A 17,185-nucleotide genomic window follows, 5' to 3' on the forward strand; every position below is an offset into this window, starting at 1 on the left:
GCTTCTATCTCTAAATGCCCCTGAGAATGACATTATATTATAAAACAGAATGTTTGTTTTACAATTTTTTGCTTCTTATTATTTTTGATGATTTGAGGGCAGAGGAGTTGTTCCTCCGTGTTGCATGGACCAACATTCACCACAAGAGGGTGGAATATCATTTTTCATGGGAGAACCAGGGTGATATGGAGAGACTGTTTTTCCTGCACTCGGTGGTATTCTTTGAAAACACCTGTAGTTTTTCCAAATTTCTTTTTCTTTTTGTGTATTTATGTTGTATTGTTAAATCTCTTGAATCATATTGTACAGTCACACTCATCTGTGATTCTTTTTCACAAGGACTGCAGGCATACAAGCACTCACACTAATCCATACACTTTTTGTGACCTTATTTCCCTTTGGAGTGTTGTAAGATTTAAAAAGCCCATTCTCACACATGTGTAGCTAGGTTTACAGCCCACGCTGCACTTAAGAAGCTGTTAGGTAATGCATGATAGTGAAAAAGCAGGCAGTAAACCTCAAAGGTTAGTGTAGATTCAGCTCCTGTCCTGTTTCAGGCTGTTTGAAGCAACTGGACAGAACCTGTCACAGGAGGGGACCTGAACTCAGCGCCTCATTGGCTGCCCGTGAAGAGGTGGAGTTTCATCGGGTCAAACTTGGCAAGCCGAGAAACTGCACACAGCTCATAGCATATAAGGTTTCATAAGCCTGTGGTCTTCTCACCAGTCATTCCTCCTGCAAAATCAACTTATATATCCAGTGACTTCCACACACGCACAGCCCTGCTGTTAACGTTCATACACCCATTTGTACTGTTAATATAGCCGATTTAATGCCATGTATTTTACTTGCTTTACAAATAATGTTATTTGAGTTTGCACTATTTGCTGTGTGCTGAGCTGCTTCTCTCTCTCTCACACACACACGCGCACACACATGCATCATTTGTGTGGACACTCATACCCTAACCTTAACTATCACAACTGAATGTCTAACCCTAACCCTAAAACTTGGTCTTAATCCTCAAAAAGCCCAATAAAGCATCCAAAAAGGTAAAAATGTCCTCATAAATGGAGGTTTCTTTGACAACTGGACCACACAGCCTATTTAAAACATGCACACACACTTTTGCTTGGTTTGGTCTCTGGCCCTTCAGGACTTCAGTGGCTCCAGCAGCTGTTACACCAACATCTCCCCAGACACACACACACACACACACATACACTATGCCAACATATAGTGAAATGTAATACATCACCCCACAATGTTTTTCCACTACACAATATTTTTATTTGATATGTTGTTGCAGTTGAGAATCATTCTTAATCATCCTTAATGTTTCCAATAGTTCTCCCATATTTTAAAACACACACACACACACACACACAGATCTATACATACAGTGTATATATGCACTGCTTAACAAATTAACAGAGTCTTAGACCACCACCATGTTTCTGTAATGGTTAATACACCAGTATGTAGAAGCGCTTCAACAGAAATGATATTTTTAATGCTAAAATATAATTAGTAGTGTCATTTTCTCAAATTAACCATTTTACAAAAACCCCAGCAAAAATAGTAAAGTACATTATTATTTCTTGATTAAGATGTTAAATTATAGTCCAGTTGTAGTGGTTGCATGTTATGCTAGTTTAATTTCTGAGTTTATATATGTATATATATATATGTATGTATATGTATGTATATATATACTGTATATGCATATATATGTGCATATATTATGAATATATAACAATACCTAGTAATAATTTAAAGCACATTCACAATCATTAAATAGGACTTCCATAGAGTTTCATCATTCTTCTTGCCAGATTATGGATGATTGATTATTATTGATGATTCTTTTTTTTTTACCAAATGAGTTCATTAGATGTCATCAGTATCCACTATCATAATAACACTGATAACGACTAATACGGTTTCCACAGTGTCAGCTGTTAGTTCAGCTGTTTGACCTTATTGATAAATAAATAAATAAATTAATCAATCTGAGAATCACTTTACTGTCTGCTGCTGCTGCACAGAAAATAAATACACTCATGATCTGTGGACTGACAGTGACACTGCGTGGGGAGGAGGAGGCGGGGGAGAAGGAGGGGTGAGGGTGAAAACAGGAACTACAACAGCAGCTCGCTTTTAAACCTCACTTTCTCCCTCTGGCGAGTGAAATCATTCAGCCATTTTTCTTTCCTTTACCGCACTTCAGACTCCTTCCCCTTCTCTCTCTCTGTGTGTGTGTGTGTGCCTCTGCAAACTGCTCCATTCCAGCTCCAAGGATCTCGTGTGGAGTTTCGCGCGGACTATAAACCGAGCCGTGTAACAAGAGTAACTAAACGTAAGTGGAAGGCAAACCCGCGGCTGTCTGTCTGTCATGCTGCAGGACAAATGCTGCGTTTAATGCCACGTCGCTCGCTACATGTAGTGTTTCAGGCGTGTTTAAAAGTTGTTGTTTATCCTCTAATTCATAAGTGAGTGAGCTGCTCCAGTGGCGTGTGCAGACATTTCAGGGGCAGGGGCTCAGTTATCAAAAATATATTAAAAATCTTGTTTACTGACTCATATTGATGCTTATTTGAAATAACAAACTTAAAAATACTTCATGTGTTCATGTTTGTTCACCTTGACATATTGTTGCTGTTGCTGCAGACCATGCTGTTGTCACTTCAAAGTGTCTGCTCTGCTTCTAAGCTGTATATTTGAAACGCTACAGCTGCAGCTGCACAGTTTGTACAGTTTGCAGCCAACAAGAACAGACCTGTATATTTGAGAAAGAGAACGACATTTGAAGAATAATTCAAATGTCTGTCAAACCGGATCTTTGCCTGATCAGAGGGAGCCTGAGCCTGTTTACCTGGGTTCTGTCTTTGCAGGTCCACGTACTGTGAAAGAGTGCAGTACGTCATCTTAAGTTACTTCACTGTCGAAGTTGTAAAACACTAGTTTTGTTTGACCTTTTTTATTCTGCAAACCAGATGACAAGTCACCGATGTGATAACAGGATTACCGAGTCTTATGTAGAAGTAATGCTGCAGGGTTTGTTCCCTCTCACTGTACGCAGCAGTGACGTGGTTGAGAAAGTGGATGCATGAAGTCGGGACTGTTTTTGCCTTCTGACTCCAAAGTCTAATACAGTGGCCATGTTGAAGTTGCAGCTGAACTAGGCTCTTTCTCTCTGTGGACCTTGATCTCGGGCCACCTCCAGTCTAGTCAGATTACAGATTGAGTAGCGGGCTTGAAAACCTGGTTGTAGTAATCCAGGACTCTAATCAGTGCAGGTGTTTGCTGGCTGGAACTGGAGCTCCATGGTTCCAGCCATGGAATCATGAAACCTTACTGTTTTAAACAGATGGCTGAACAAATGTGGGGGGAAATATCGCTTTGTATTTTTTTTAATTCACTGTGCAATAGATTTATAATGTGATGGAGCATTGCCACATGACATACCATTTGAAAATGAACTACTCTTGTATTATAACGCAATAATTATACCCTACAGACGTTCATTACTGCTGCCATAATTGATATATAGAACATGGAGCAATCAAAACTAGTGTAACAAGTATGGCAAATGCTGCAACTGAACAGAAAAGCATATGGCTGTAGTGTAAACAATCTCTATGTAAGTCATTTACTTATGGCTCTGTTTGCAGCAAAGTGTTTTTTACTTAAGCATCTCTTCACATTTTAAAACAACACACAAGTTATTCCATAGATTGATGCCTTTACCTGTGACACAGCGTTCCATAACTTTGGCTCTAAATTTAGTTTATTTTAAAAGATATTTAAATTAAAGTGACTTTCTCTGTATGTTGAAACTTGCCCTCATATTCTGATATATTCTGAGACTCTGTGTGTGTGTGTGTCCACAGCAGACCATGGCCTTCCTGGGGACCGCAGTTCGGCGGATGGTGTTGACCGTGCGTCCCCCTGTCTCTCCTCTGTGCCGGACAAGTGCTCGCTCGTACAGCTCGACGCCCACCCAGGAAAAAAATGTTCCCTACGAGAAAACGCTCAAACAGGAAGATGGCGTTTCCTCTGGACCCACGAAACCTTTGCCCAGGTGAGTGGACGGACGGGAGGAGTGCTTGCTCTATTATAGTATGGGCTAACGTTTGGACATTTGGACATTTGGACATTTCTCATATGATCATTTTAAACAGTAATTGTGTACCTACTTGTGTACGCTGTTTGTTTATGTTTATGTACGCTGACTTGTTGGTCCGTTCAGGCTTCCATAGAAACATGGTAGCAGCATCCATAATGCAAGCCCCTTGGTTAAAGTACATACTGTATGAAAGGCAAACTATTACACATTTATACAAGAAACATACTGACCGTAGTATAATTCATCCACCTATTTCTTTATTACAAAAAAAATTAAAATTAATAAAAAAATTATTTAAATTAAGCTGGTTTCAATTAAGTGAACTGTGTCTCTGACTGGATCTCTGTCTTCATCCTCATCCCACTTTCAAAGTCGTTGTTCTCAGCTCACCTGCAGTTATCTGCCGCCTGCCTCAGGTCAGCAGACGCGGTGGTGATCGGAGGAGGAAGTCTCGGCTGTCAGACCGTCTATCACCTGGCTAAAATGGGTATGACCAACGTGGTGCTGCTGGAGAGAGACAGACTGACCGCCGGCACCACCTGGCACACTGCAGGTAACGCACTGTGAGAGCACGGGTGATGCACAGGTGATGCATTCACCGCATGCTGAAATATTCAGACTGTTTTTTAACAATAAACCATACACATACGCAACTCTTAATCTTAACTTGTCAACAGTTTTGTCACATGCAGAGTGTAAGCCAGTAAAAAAAAGAAAAAAGATGGATTATATATTCTGATAATACGTGAAAGTACAACAGTAGCCTGTAAATAATTTGGTGCCTCCTTGAAGTTCAAGTGTGTTAGAGTTAGTGACATCTCAATGGTAAGAACACACAAACAGTGACAGCGCAGTGGCCTCGGTGGCTCAGTGGTAGAGCGAGTCGTCTTTCAACAACAGGTTGAGAGTTCGATTCCTGGCTCCACTCCCTGGTGGTCCTTCATCAAATGCTGCAGAACCTCTTTCCACATCCACTGTCAATTCCTGTCAACAAATCCCACTAAACACTGGATTTTTAACTGTATATCCACCAGTTTTGGTCTTTGCAGATGAAAACATTGCATTTGTACATGTATGTGTACATTGTACATACTCCACATGCATTCTTATCTTGTGTATTCATTATTAGGTTTGCTGTGGCAGCTCCGTCCCAGTGATGTCGAGGTGGAGCTCCTGGCCCACACCAGGAACGTGATCAGTAAAGACTTGGAGGAGGAGACCGGTCTCCACACAGGCTGGATCGAGAACGGAGGACTCTTCATCGCTTCCAACAAACAGAGACTGGACGAGTACAAGCGCCTCATGTCGGTAAGAAGAGGAAAGGATAGCTGCTGGGTTGGGTAAAGACCTGAATGGTACCTGCTACTACTCTATTTACAGTTACCTCTTCAAAATGTGAAGCTGATTGCTGATTTGCCCTTTTAGTTGCTCGACATGAATGGAAATTATATATTTAATGATAAAATAAAGTGATTGTTGCTATCCATGAATTTTCTACCAAAAATAGTAATAATAGTAATAAGCACATTATTTCTTGATAAATGAGTTTTAGTGGTTGATATTTATGCTTGAATGATCTCTGACAGTGGGCCGGCTCAAATTTGGGTATCAAAAGGTGTTTGTGACCACAAATGACCACAGCAACTTATCCCCTCATTTCCAGCTGGGTAAAGTCTACGGCATCGAGTCCCACGTGCTGTCACCTGCGGAGACAAAGGACTTGTATCCTCTGATGAACGTCGACGATCTGTACGGAACGCTGTACGTGCCGAAAGACGGCACCATGGACCCGGCCGGCACCTGCACCACGCTGGCCAGAGCTGCGTCTGCCAGGGGAGCCACGGTAAAATATCAGTTCATAAATGATCATATATATTTAAGTTGAATTACCTTGAGCGCAGTGGAATGGTTAAGATCGTTACCCAACATTCAAAGAAGTCAGCGTGTTTGGTTCGATTTGTGCGCGTGTGACATAACATGGTGTAAAAATAGCTCCCCTATGCAAACATGAGACTTTAGTCCCGATAGCCATGTCATGACCTTGTGTGCAGCATAACATTATTTGTTGTTTGAAATGGGGAAAAAATGTAAGGCATTTGAAATGCGTGGCATGTTTGTTTCCTCATATACAATAGGTTTTCTTTTTGGAAAGATGGTTTATTCAGCTACTGGAAAGCAGACTGTGGAATCCAAAACACTTACTAAATGATCCCAGTTAGCCGTATGCTGCTCCAGCTGTTTAATTTCAAATGATTCTGAATCAGAATTGGCTTTATTGGCCAAATATGATGAGCGCACATACAAGTCGGGCTGGGCGAGTCATTTCTCTTTAAATGCCACTTGGTGCAGCACTGCAGTCCAAACCCCAACGGCAGTCCTTCAGATTAACACAAGCAGGTGGTGAATAATTGTTCCAGTAACGTGGAACCGGTTCTAAATGCAAACTTGTTTTGAATCATTTTTTTGGTCATTTTGTAAAATGTGGTTTTAAGGAGGGAAAAAAAATCAACATGAACTTGTAAATGGAAAAACATAATACAATACATACCATACAATCCAAAGCTACACTTGTAAACACAGAGTTTGTGTTATTCTCCCGTTCATTTCGTGCTGTGAGGGAAGGAAATGTCCACATGCTGCATCTCCATGTGACGCGCGAGTAACTCCACACACTTTCCTCCACTCTTACGTCAGGTGATCGAGAACTGCCCTGTGACTGGCATTAACGTACGCACGGACGACCTGGGCGTGAAGAGGGTGAAGGCAGTGGAGACTCCACACGGGACGATTGAAACGGCGTGCGTGGTGAACTGTGCAGGTGAGGGGAGAGGGAGGAACCGGCCGACTCATCCTTCCAAATCACAAAGACGAGGACTTTGTTTTTTAGTTAGTTTGTGTTGTAGTAAAAAAAACAAAAAACGACACGCACTGCTCACAATAAGTTATAGTTGAAATTGGGTTCATGCAACAGATGGTTGCACAGGTGGTTTGATGTGAACACTTTGTTTTGTCTCTTTTTGTTACATACAGGTGTGTGGGCCACCAAGCTGGGGGAAATGGCTGGAGTCAAGGTGCCGCTCATAGCGATGCATCATGCCTATGTAGTGACCGAGAGGATTGACGGCATTCAGGTAGGACTGCTTCTGCTTATTTATATATATTTATATATACATATATACTGTGTATATATATATACATACATACATACACATATATGTATATATATATATATACACATATAAGTATATATATGTATATATATATATATATATACATATATATATATGTACATATAAATGTGTATATATGTATATATATACATATATGTGTATATATACACCATTTAACTCTTTGGTGGATCCTTGTTTTCTATTCTGTTGTTTGACATATTTTTCCTCAGTTTCTGGTGCTTTTTTCAGTCACTCACAGGCGGTAGTTTTATGATGTAATATTTTATCAGGTCGGCTAACCAGCTGCTTTTAAAATTCCCTAAGACAAAGTTAAAGACCAGAGTTGCCTTTTAATAATTGTCTTTAAAAACCTACTATTGCTCCACAACTCCCATTATTTTTGTTTGTTTGTTTTGCTTCTTATGTGTTTTAGTATCCCCTGTATCGCTTTTCAATGTTTTTATGTCTTTCTAAAAACTCTCCAGGACAGAAACTCCATCCTGTGTATTGTATTAATTCCATGTAACCAACAGGGGGCACTATGACCACACTTTCAGCCTATAATAGCCAAGGTGTGTCTGAATGATGTGTAATAACTGGAGTTTGTTTAGGTTGTAGACATAAATGTCGGTGTATACATTTCGACTTCGCCATGGCTTGTGTGCGCTGTTAGTGAGTCACAGTGACTCTGCCGTTGTGAGTCTGCAAACGTGTGTGTGTGTGTGTGTGTGTGTGTGTGTTCATCTAGTGTACACATGTACGACTGCTCAGCAGCATCCAGAGGCTGCTGGCTTTGTTTTCGACAGATTGTCACAGCCTCTTCCCTCTGTTCTGCGGTTTAAGAGCAGCTTAAGCAGAATTACTGTACGTTGACGTGAGCTCAGACAGGAAATAATGTTTCCCACTGCAGTGGGTGAGGAACTCTGGGTCAAAACATCTCCTGCAGACTGTAGACGCATGTGTGAATAGATGTAATGAGCTTGAATAATAATAATACAAACGATAAACTTGCTGATGTGGTGTTCCTGTCTGAGATTGTGAAGGACAGACTGTGCTGCAGTGCTCAGTAATGATCGCAGCTTTCCTGACCGTGCTCCACACTGTAGAGGAGCTTTTTTTCTTTGGCTTTTGTTAAAAACGCGCTGAGCCATTTTCTAAATGTCAATCAGCAAATGTTCTTGTAGTTGACTTTGGAATGAAAAGCACCCGCGACAGAATGAATACAAGTCACAACACACATTCTTTCAGTGTGCAAGCATTTCACGACAATGTCTACTTGGTCTGTCTGTCGTTGTATACACTGTCTTCTACATATGCTGAGAAAAGATTAGGAGTAGTCAATGGATTATCCCGCTTTAATAAAGGTGTATATTTAGATTGCTAATAAATTCTAAAGTCAAACTTCTGTTATTCTTATCTGGTGGTTTTCCACTAATTGACGTATTGGTCACATTTGAAATGCTTCTCTTTGTGTTTCCTCTCTTCTTCGCAGAACATGCCTAATGTCAGGGACCATGATGCATCAGTGTACCTGCGGCTCCAAGGTGACGCCCTGTCTGTCGGTGGCTATGAACAAAACCCCGTCTTCTGGGACGAGGTAAGACGAAGAGTGTCAACGAAAGATTGATTATCTCAAGTCGAGTCAAACGTAAAATGTAACTGCGCTGTAGTTAGTGATCATAGTTATAATAATTATAATACATTTTATATACAGAAGAGTATAAAGGGCCATATGTCAAACATAAAATTGAAAGAAAGAAAACAATTATAAAACAGCATGAATGGTGAGGTTAAAAAGGTTGCTTTTTTCTCCGAATTGAATTTAATCTCGGAATTCTGATTTACTTTAATCTCAGAATTCTGACTTTAATCTCAGAATTCTGATTTACTTTAATATCAGAATTCTGATTTTATTAAAGTATTAAAGTTAGAATTCTGAGATTAAAGTCAGTAAAAATCTGAATTCCGAGAATAAAGTTTCTGACTCTTTTTCTCAGAATTCTGACTTTAATCTCAGAATTCTGATGTTAATCTCAGAATTCATGTTTTCTTTTTTCTTTCATGTTTTCTATTTTTTTTTTTACCCTAATGCTCTTCCGTACAGAACACCCAAGGACACCTTACAAAAAATAAAAAAAGACCAATAAAACGCAATAAAGCAGCAGGTAGAAAGCAGTGATACTTAAATATCGATCCTGTACTGCAGTGGCATTCAGTCAAGTGTTTTGAGCACTGGGTTGATGTATCCTCTTCAGTCTGCAGCATGTCGAATTAGTTCAAGTCTAACAGAGTAGTTTTTGGGAAATTCTGAAAAAGGACAATACATACAGTCATCTAATTGGCTGGAAATGAATGAACGCACCAAACGGTAACATTGAGACTAAATCATGAGAAGTGTTCCCATGTCTTCTATAAGGATGCACAGAAGAAAATCCTTTTTTTTTCTCTTTAATAAGTGATCAAAAAGAGAGCCATCTCAAGTGTCTTACTACATTCACTCACACTAATTCACTTCTAATAGGCAGACCGATGAGCATAATGTATGCCCTGAAGGAGAATGTATTATCACCCACCCACAGACCTTATTTTTAACTTCTCCTCCGGTGAAGTCACTTTTCTTTGGAACATTAAACCAAAGCATTTCTACAAAAGACTGAAATAACAAATGAGTGTGAAAAATAGAAACTCAGGCAGGGTTTTGTTTTTTTTAAACACAGGGTCTGAAAGGATGCTTTTTTTGGGGGGAGATTGATCTTTGTAAAAGCCGATGAGTCAATAGGTGGTCTTTGTCCTCATGGATGTGTTCTGTCTTTGATGGCAAGGCTGGCAAATCTGATAGCAGGCCTTTCTGTCTCTGTCTCCTCATGGTTATCCCTCCGTTACTCCTCAGTCTTAATGTAATACTAAAAACAATCTGTTGAAGCTGTTCTTGTGTATATGAATGAGGGTTTTTTTCCTGTAGGACACTGACGGTGCCGTTTTGCCTCTCTTAAGTGACTTGAAGACTTTTCCGTCTTTTCCATTTGGCCGCCTCCTTGTCGACATATTAGAGGAGTTCTTTGTGCCGAAGCAGCTCCTTTTGTTCTCGTTCTGCAGCCGAGTGTTGCTTTGATGTCTCGAGGCGGCTGTGGCGGAGAAAAGAGGGCGATACAGAGAGGGAGACGGAGAGAATGGAGGATGCCTACTAAGTGAAGATGAGCAGGATCGATGGCTTGGGAAGGATTCAGACAAACGTAGCGTCTAGGACCCCGAGCGCTGCTCCTCATATTCTCCAGATACTCGCTAATGCACACTTAAGTTCCCATGAAAGAAGGAACTGTCGGCTTGCACCTTCACGCAACGTTAAAGTGATAATCATTACTGAAAGTATCGCTCACTGATGCTTCGTTTACAGCCACAGGAACTCCGTTGTCTCTTCTAACTTAAGATTTCAGGAGTTGCTCAAGTTTGTTGTCTTTAGAATGTGTCCTAGGATTTCCTTTGGTGGGAATTAAGAGCAGTAGTTGCTACTTACAAGCCAGGAGAGGAGTAAAAAAGAGGCCGATTTTTTTTTTGCCCAGCTGAGCTGACGGGGACAGAGTGGCAGTGGTCCAAATCGGGGCAAATTAAAGCTTGGACAAAGTACTGAGAGTGAAGGGTTTGATTTGTTGACGCCCTGCTGAGAGAGCAATGAGCGGTTTTACAGTGATTTGACTCGCAGGAAGTGATGCAGCTGCAGTGGCCACTTCATTTACACAGTGTCATATTTGTGACGTGGTCTGGGTTCACTGTGACGAGTGCGACGCTCACGAGAAAGAGAAATAATACAGACGTATGAAACGGCTGCGAAAATGTGGATTTCTTTGTAAAAAGGTGGGAAAAAACCCCCAATGTAAAACAAATTGTCTTCCATCTATATATAAAACACACAGACATATCGTTGTGTGCGAGCAGCACATCCCCAAGAGGCAAAGAGTTGGGCTTGTAACAGAGAGGTCGCCGGTTCAATCCAAGGGCTTGAGTCCCCCTGAGCAAGGCATCCAATCCCCCCACTGCTTGTGTGTGTGTGTGTTCACTACTGGTGTGTGCAGTAATAAGAATAATGGGTTAGATGCAGAGGTCAAATTCTACTAATTCTAATATAACGAACACATTCACAGGGCAGAATGTATCGGGTAAAAATGGAAAACACACAAAAAGGCAGAGTTATAAAGATACTCCTGAAACCCAAATAATATAATAGATAGAAGAAGAAGAAAAAAGTAAGAATTATAATTAAGGGACAAATAAATACATAGAAATTCAATTAAAGGCCAGAAAATGAGGAATTCACCTGTTGGTCTTTGTTTGTTTTTTTATTTGAATTTTTTTATTTCCTAGGTATCTGATAAGTTTGCCTTCAGCTTGTTTGACCTGGACTGGGATGTATTCACGCAACATATCGAGGGAGCGATCAACAGAGTCCCCAAACTGGAGCAGACTGGCATCAAGTCTACAGTCTGTGGACCAGGTACACACACACACACACACACACATTGAAAACACCCACATTTCATAACGTTATTCTTTACGACAGGGAACAAGCAGCGATCATGACACTTTTTAAATTGGACAGCTCTGTTGTACTGCTGCTGCTCATGAATACCTGAGCTCGTGGGCTCACTGTGTGTCAGGTATGAGCATGAGACGATGTGATTAGTCCGAGTCCTTGTCCGGGTGATATCACACAGTCAGGTTGAGTGAGTCCACCTGTAGCTGCGCAGGCTCAAGAGGTTTGGTACCAAGGTGGATTTGTGAGTCAATGTGATGTTGTGATGTGAAACAAGACAAACGCAGAGTATAAAGACGGATGGAAAACAAACAAAACTGGCATAGCAGAACGAAAGCGGCTGAAAGAATTGTATAAATGGACCTTGAGAACTGAAGATATTAATAAAAAAAAAAGAAGGAAAGACAACAACAGAAGTAGAAGTGTCAAAGGTGGATGGAAGAAAAAAGGTTGAAGGTCTGAAATAAACCGAGAGGGAAAATGTTGTTTTTTTTCATCTGTCACTCAGTTTATGGCTTTTATTTCATTTCAAGTGTTTTATTTACATAAGTGCTCCGCACTGCGCGATAAATATTCATGCGAGCTCACCGCGTCCTCGACTGTTTATCTGGGAAGAAAGTGAGCTGACTAGAGAACTCTTAACCATGATCTAGGTCTTACGAACATAATGAGTGTCTTCTCTCTGTGTGTGTGTGTGTGTGTTCTCAGGAGGATAGGAAAATTAGCTAAATGCCACATAGACAGCTTTTCTGTAATTAACTTCTCTGAAAAGTTGGATTCTGATTAAGGGTATTTATTTTCCATTTACTCATCATTCTCCCTGTCTCTTCACTTGTACTTAATTGCTCTGACGCTGCATTTCCCACTCATCAGCGCGGTGCAGTTCGACTCCCCGCGGTACACTGAGCAGTGAAAAACACCCGGATCTGGCTCGTGTTTCCAACGCTCGATGGCAAAAACTGAGTAAACTACATCAGTGGCGTGATGTCATACCAGCACGACACAGTGTGTCCTAATGCGGCCTGAGGACAGAAAACATTTATGCAGCTCAGGAACGTGGCCACATGCATCCTAAAAAAACCCCTCCTCTCAATGTGGTTTCTGTGATCAGATCTGAGGACACATTCAGGAAGGATTAGGAGCCTTCGAGCCTGTGCTTAGCTTGTGATCTGATCACTCTGGATGGATGATAATAGCAGGCCTGGGCTTCCAGGATGTGTTCTGCCTTCCAGACTCTTTCTGCCATATTAGAATTCAGCAGCTCACGTTTTCATTTGTAATCTTTCCCTGATAGTTCTTCCAACATGTTACTGGAGATCTTCTTGGATGAGAATCACTTTAGAGAGAAGCAGAAGTACTAGAAGAGTTATTAACCCTCCACCGTCACCTATACTAAGCTCCTCTCTGTTTGTTTTCAGAATCATTCACAGCAGACCATAAACCGCTGATGGGAGAAGCACCGGAGGTCCGAGGTTTCTTCCTGGGATGTGGCTTCAACAGTGCTGGTAAGAGCAGCAGGAGCAGAAAGACTTTTAAAGAAACCAAGAATAGCATAGAATAGAAATGGAGCTGTAAAGACATCTCTGGTCTGTGTAGATTCTCATTCCTCCAGGTCGTAGTTGCTTAAAAAACAAATGAAAACTTTAACACACACACACACACACCACAGTGTAGACCTTTCCCTTAAGAGCTGGAAAGGTCAGCGCAATCTTCATAGAAAGAAAAAAAGGCAGAATAAATTAGACTAAAACAACCCGCGTAGAAATAGTGGAAGAGCGTTTTCTCCAGACTTGGACCTAATCTTTTCTAATCTCCGTGGACACTCTCAACCTACAAATGAATAATGGAGGGCTTTTAGAGGAGAAACCTCGACACTTGCACACACACAAACATCGAGCCGCACTCGGCTGAGCATTTCCAAATGGAGTCAGAGGAGTGTAAGGGGTGAAGTCGTCACTAAATCACAAAAGAAAACGGGTGGAAACGATGCTCTAGCTTTTTTTTTTTTTATGCAAATAAAAACCAAATGTTCTCGCGTAAGTTGAGGAGGGTTTGATATTGTGTTCACCTCCGTGATCTGATATTGGGACGGGGCTTGTTGAAATGTGCCCGGTGTCAGTGATGACACACCTGGCTGCTTACGGTGACTAGATAATAAATAGATTTCTGACCAGCCATGCACACACAGGATACATGTCCCGTGTGCACACTTGCCTTCGCGCATTACCGCACAGATCCACACTCGGTTGAATGGTTTTTATGGAAGAAGGAGCTTGAGATGTGTCCACTTCTTTTGTTTTGTGTCACTGTCGCCATCTTCTCTGTGTCTCACCGGCACGGACACGCCTGCACGTACATGAGTCTCCATTTGGCTGAAGGCGAGAACTGCAGGAAAACACTGAGACCATCACGCTCGCTGCTCTGTGAACTTTTGAAGTCTTCTCTCTGTTCACCTTTTTGCTTCTTTTTGGCCTCCAGTCAGTCGCTGATTTTCTTACTTGTTTTACTTGTTACCTGGCAACCTTTTCAGTCAAAAATCGGCATCTATTGTGCGTTGCTCTATTCACTGCGATCACGGTTGTTTAATTGCTTGTCTCTCACCCAGCTGAACCACTATATCTCGCTCATTAATACTGAGCACTTTGCCGGGTTTTATGACCTGCTGAGCCTTTTTAGTCACATATTAAAGCACTGAAAATGGCAAAAAAACAATACTCTGTGGAGGCTCAGAAAACCACTGTGTTCAGTGGCGTGGAGCTAGTCGCTGATGTGAACGACAAAGTAAATAAATAAATGAATGAATGAATGAATGAATGAATGAATCCCTGAAGGTCAGGGAGTAAAAGGCACTCGCAGGTAGAAGAGACTTCTTCTTGTTGCAGCAGAATTTCAGTGACAAAACATTCAAACAATGGTTAACTAAAAGTGCATAAGATTTGCTTTAAATGGAAGGATTATGGCAAATATGAAGCTACAGCCTGACACAGTTTAGAGACTATAAAAACAAAAAGAGAAATAGCCATTTCAAAACCCAATTCATCTGTAAATTGCTAATTGATTTTGCAATCTTTTGTTTTATTTCTCATAGACCAGTCACAGCGCTGTCACAGTCTGTACAAACAATAATAAAGTGATTTATTAATAATAAGTAACTAATTGCACAAGGAAATAGGCATTTATTAATGAGTTTGAAAAAGAAAAAAAGTAATTTGTTGATAGTTTCGTGTATAGTCAAAGGATTATTATAGAATTAAAGAAGTTTATATTAGAGATTCACAAAAACCTGCCATAGTTAAAAAGCATGAATTTTTGTATTTGTTTGCATTCGACAAAGCTGTGTGTACAAAAAAAAAAGCTTTAATTTGCTCATTTTGGTCAGGTATTTAACAAGGCAATCTCCTTTCACATTTGCATTTTCATTCACCTCCTGCTTCCTCCATTAGTCGTTCACTTCTCTGGGTCATGAAGCGTTTTAAGCCTCTTGATTTAGACAATTTGGGGTCTTCTGCTGGACAAACAAGGTAACATGTGACATGTGCCAGATGTCATGTGCAGACGTTGGGTCGGGGACTCTGTTTACCTGATTTCCTTTAAGCTTTCATTTTACTTGTAAGATGCAAAGACACCGAATGCTTTATTCCACTACACGCTGACATGACGATAGAGAACAATAAAAGCAGCTCTTTAAGTTTTTGTCTCTTCCATCTTTAAAAAAAAAAAAGCATGTAGAATACCAGCAACATCAAAGTAAATATCTAAAGGCGACCCGAGAGCAGTTCAGAAAAGAGCAGCGGGAGCGGAGGATAATGACGTTGAAAGGAGCAGAGTGTAAACAAACAATAGTAGACGGAGACAGTGATGGCAGCGGATGAAATTGGTACAAAGTACAAAGGCGGTGTGGAGGGATAACAGCGATGAGTGGAGGCATCGGGGGTTCACAGGCAGATACATGCGTCTGGTTAGCTTTGTTGACATTTATAGCTGCCTTTGCTGGATGTCTTCATCCATCCACCCCTCCGTCCACACGTCCACACGTCCACACGTCCACCCAGGCATGACCAGCAGTGACAGTGCCTGCAAATCAGGGAGATGTAGAGGAAACACAAGAGGGATGAAGGAAGGAAGGAAGGATGGAAGGACACACTGGTCCTGCTGCCGCTGCATGTTGATATGCATGCAGCTCATGGAATATGTACATATGCAAACTGTACACAGGACACGCAATTTAAAAAAAAAAAAAAAAAGAATAGGGAGCAGCCGTTAACTCGGCTGTTTTGGGACTGGGTGGATAAAACATTGAATTGTTGTTGTTGTTGGCCGTTGTTGCCGTCAGGTGCAGCAGATGAGGTCAGATTGCTCAGAGGCTGCACACAAAGGTCAAGTGATGGACACGAAGGTCACAACAGTCATGTGTGGGGGTCACATGACACATAGATGCTTGTGTAGAAGTTGTGCAGAAGTCGCCCAATAATATGTGAACATCTGAAACCTGCCCACCCCAATTTGGCAGTCCGACATGGTATTTGATGTTCAAATAAGCAAATCAGATGACATATTTACTCGTGAGTATTATCATTAATTGCAATAGTAGAAGCCAGAACAACACTGTGCTTAAGTCTATTATTTATACGCTTGGACTGGACCTGTCCAGGGTGTACTGTCCTCATGTGGAGGATAAAGCGGTGGAAGATGAGTGAGTGAGTAATAATGGATTCATTAATGCTCTTGCTGTTTCTGTGTCAGGTATGATGCTGGGAGGAGGCTGTGGTAAAGAGCTGGCTCACTGGATCATACACGGCCGCCCTGAAAAGGACATGTATGGCTACGACATCAGGTACCTCAGTGCATTCAAAACACTACAAAAATGTCAGCATTTGATTCTATTAAAGGGCAGCAGAGGAAGTATAATAACTGCTGAATGATCTGACACCTTTGATTAGCGCTAATCCTCTGAATTCCTCCGTCGCAGGCGTTTCCATAACTCGCTGACGGACAACGATCGCTGGATCAGAGAGAGGAGCCACGAGTCGTATGCCAAAAACTACTCTGTGGTTTTCCCCTTTGATGAGCCGCTGGCCAGTCGGAACATGAGGAAGGACCCCTTCCATCAGGTACGCTGAGCGGTTTGATCTGCAAGATGTCTTGGCGAAGGTAAATTGCGTTCATGAGTCATCGTCTCTGTGCTTGTTAGTGAGGACTCTCTTTTCTACTCAGGTTAGATGACTCATTTGAGTAGGAGCAGTCGAGCCTTAATTGGAAATAAAAAAAAAAAGGAGCCTTGAATTAGTTCTGTATCGTTTGACGCATGCTTTATATTTCCGGAACATGTCACACAGTAAAACTTGCACAGCGAGATGG

General features: G+C 41.3%; 1 protein-coding gene across 2 annotated transcripts in view; it reads left to right on the forward strand.

Moving 5' to 3' along the window:
• The first annotated feature begins 2,142 nt into the window (after positions 1–2,142).
• sardh (sarcosine dehydrogenase) overlaps positions 2,143–17,185 on the forward strand; it is a 31,570-nt gene continuing 16,527 nt past the window's right edge. The window contains exons 1-12 of one of the 2 annotated variants that reach the window (XM_058617304.1): positions 2,143–2,359; positions 3,894–4,084; positions 4,546–4,682; positions 5,259–5,437; positions 5,793–5,972; positions 6,824–6,947; positions 7,160–7,260; positions 8,792–8,896; positions 11,659–11,788; positions 13,246–13,332; positions 16,571–16,661; positions 16,797–16,938. In XM_058617304.1, the coding sequence (XP_058473287.1) occupies positions 3,900–4,084; positions 4,546–4,682; positions 5,259–5,437; positions 5,793–5,972; positions 6,824–6,947; positions 7,160–7,260; positions 8,792–8,896; positions 11,659–11,788; positions 13,246–13,332; positions 16,571–16,661; positions 16,797–16,938 (1,461 nt within the window). In that variant the 5' untranslated portion in view covers positions 2,143–2,359; positions 3,894–3,899. The remainder of the gene's footprint in view (positions 2,360–3,893; positions 4,085–4,545; positions 4,683–5,258; positions 5,438–5,792; positions 5,973–6,823; positions 6,948–7,159; positions 7,261–8,791; positions 8,897–11,658; positions 11,789–13,245; positions 13,333–16,570; positions 16,662–16,796; positions 16,939–17,185) is intronic. The other variant, XM_058617305.1, reaches the window with a different exon arrangement.

Source organism: Solea solea, chromosome 19 (genome assembly GCF_958295425.1).
Source record: "Solea solea chromosome 19, fSolSol10.1, whole genome shotgun sequence".
Taxonomy (NCBI): Eukaryota; Metazoa; Chordata; class Actinopteri; order Pleuronectiformes; family Soleidae; genus Solea; species Solea solea.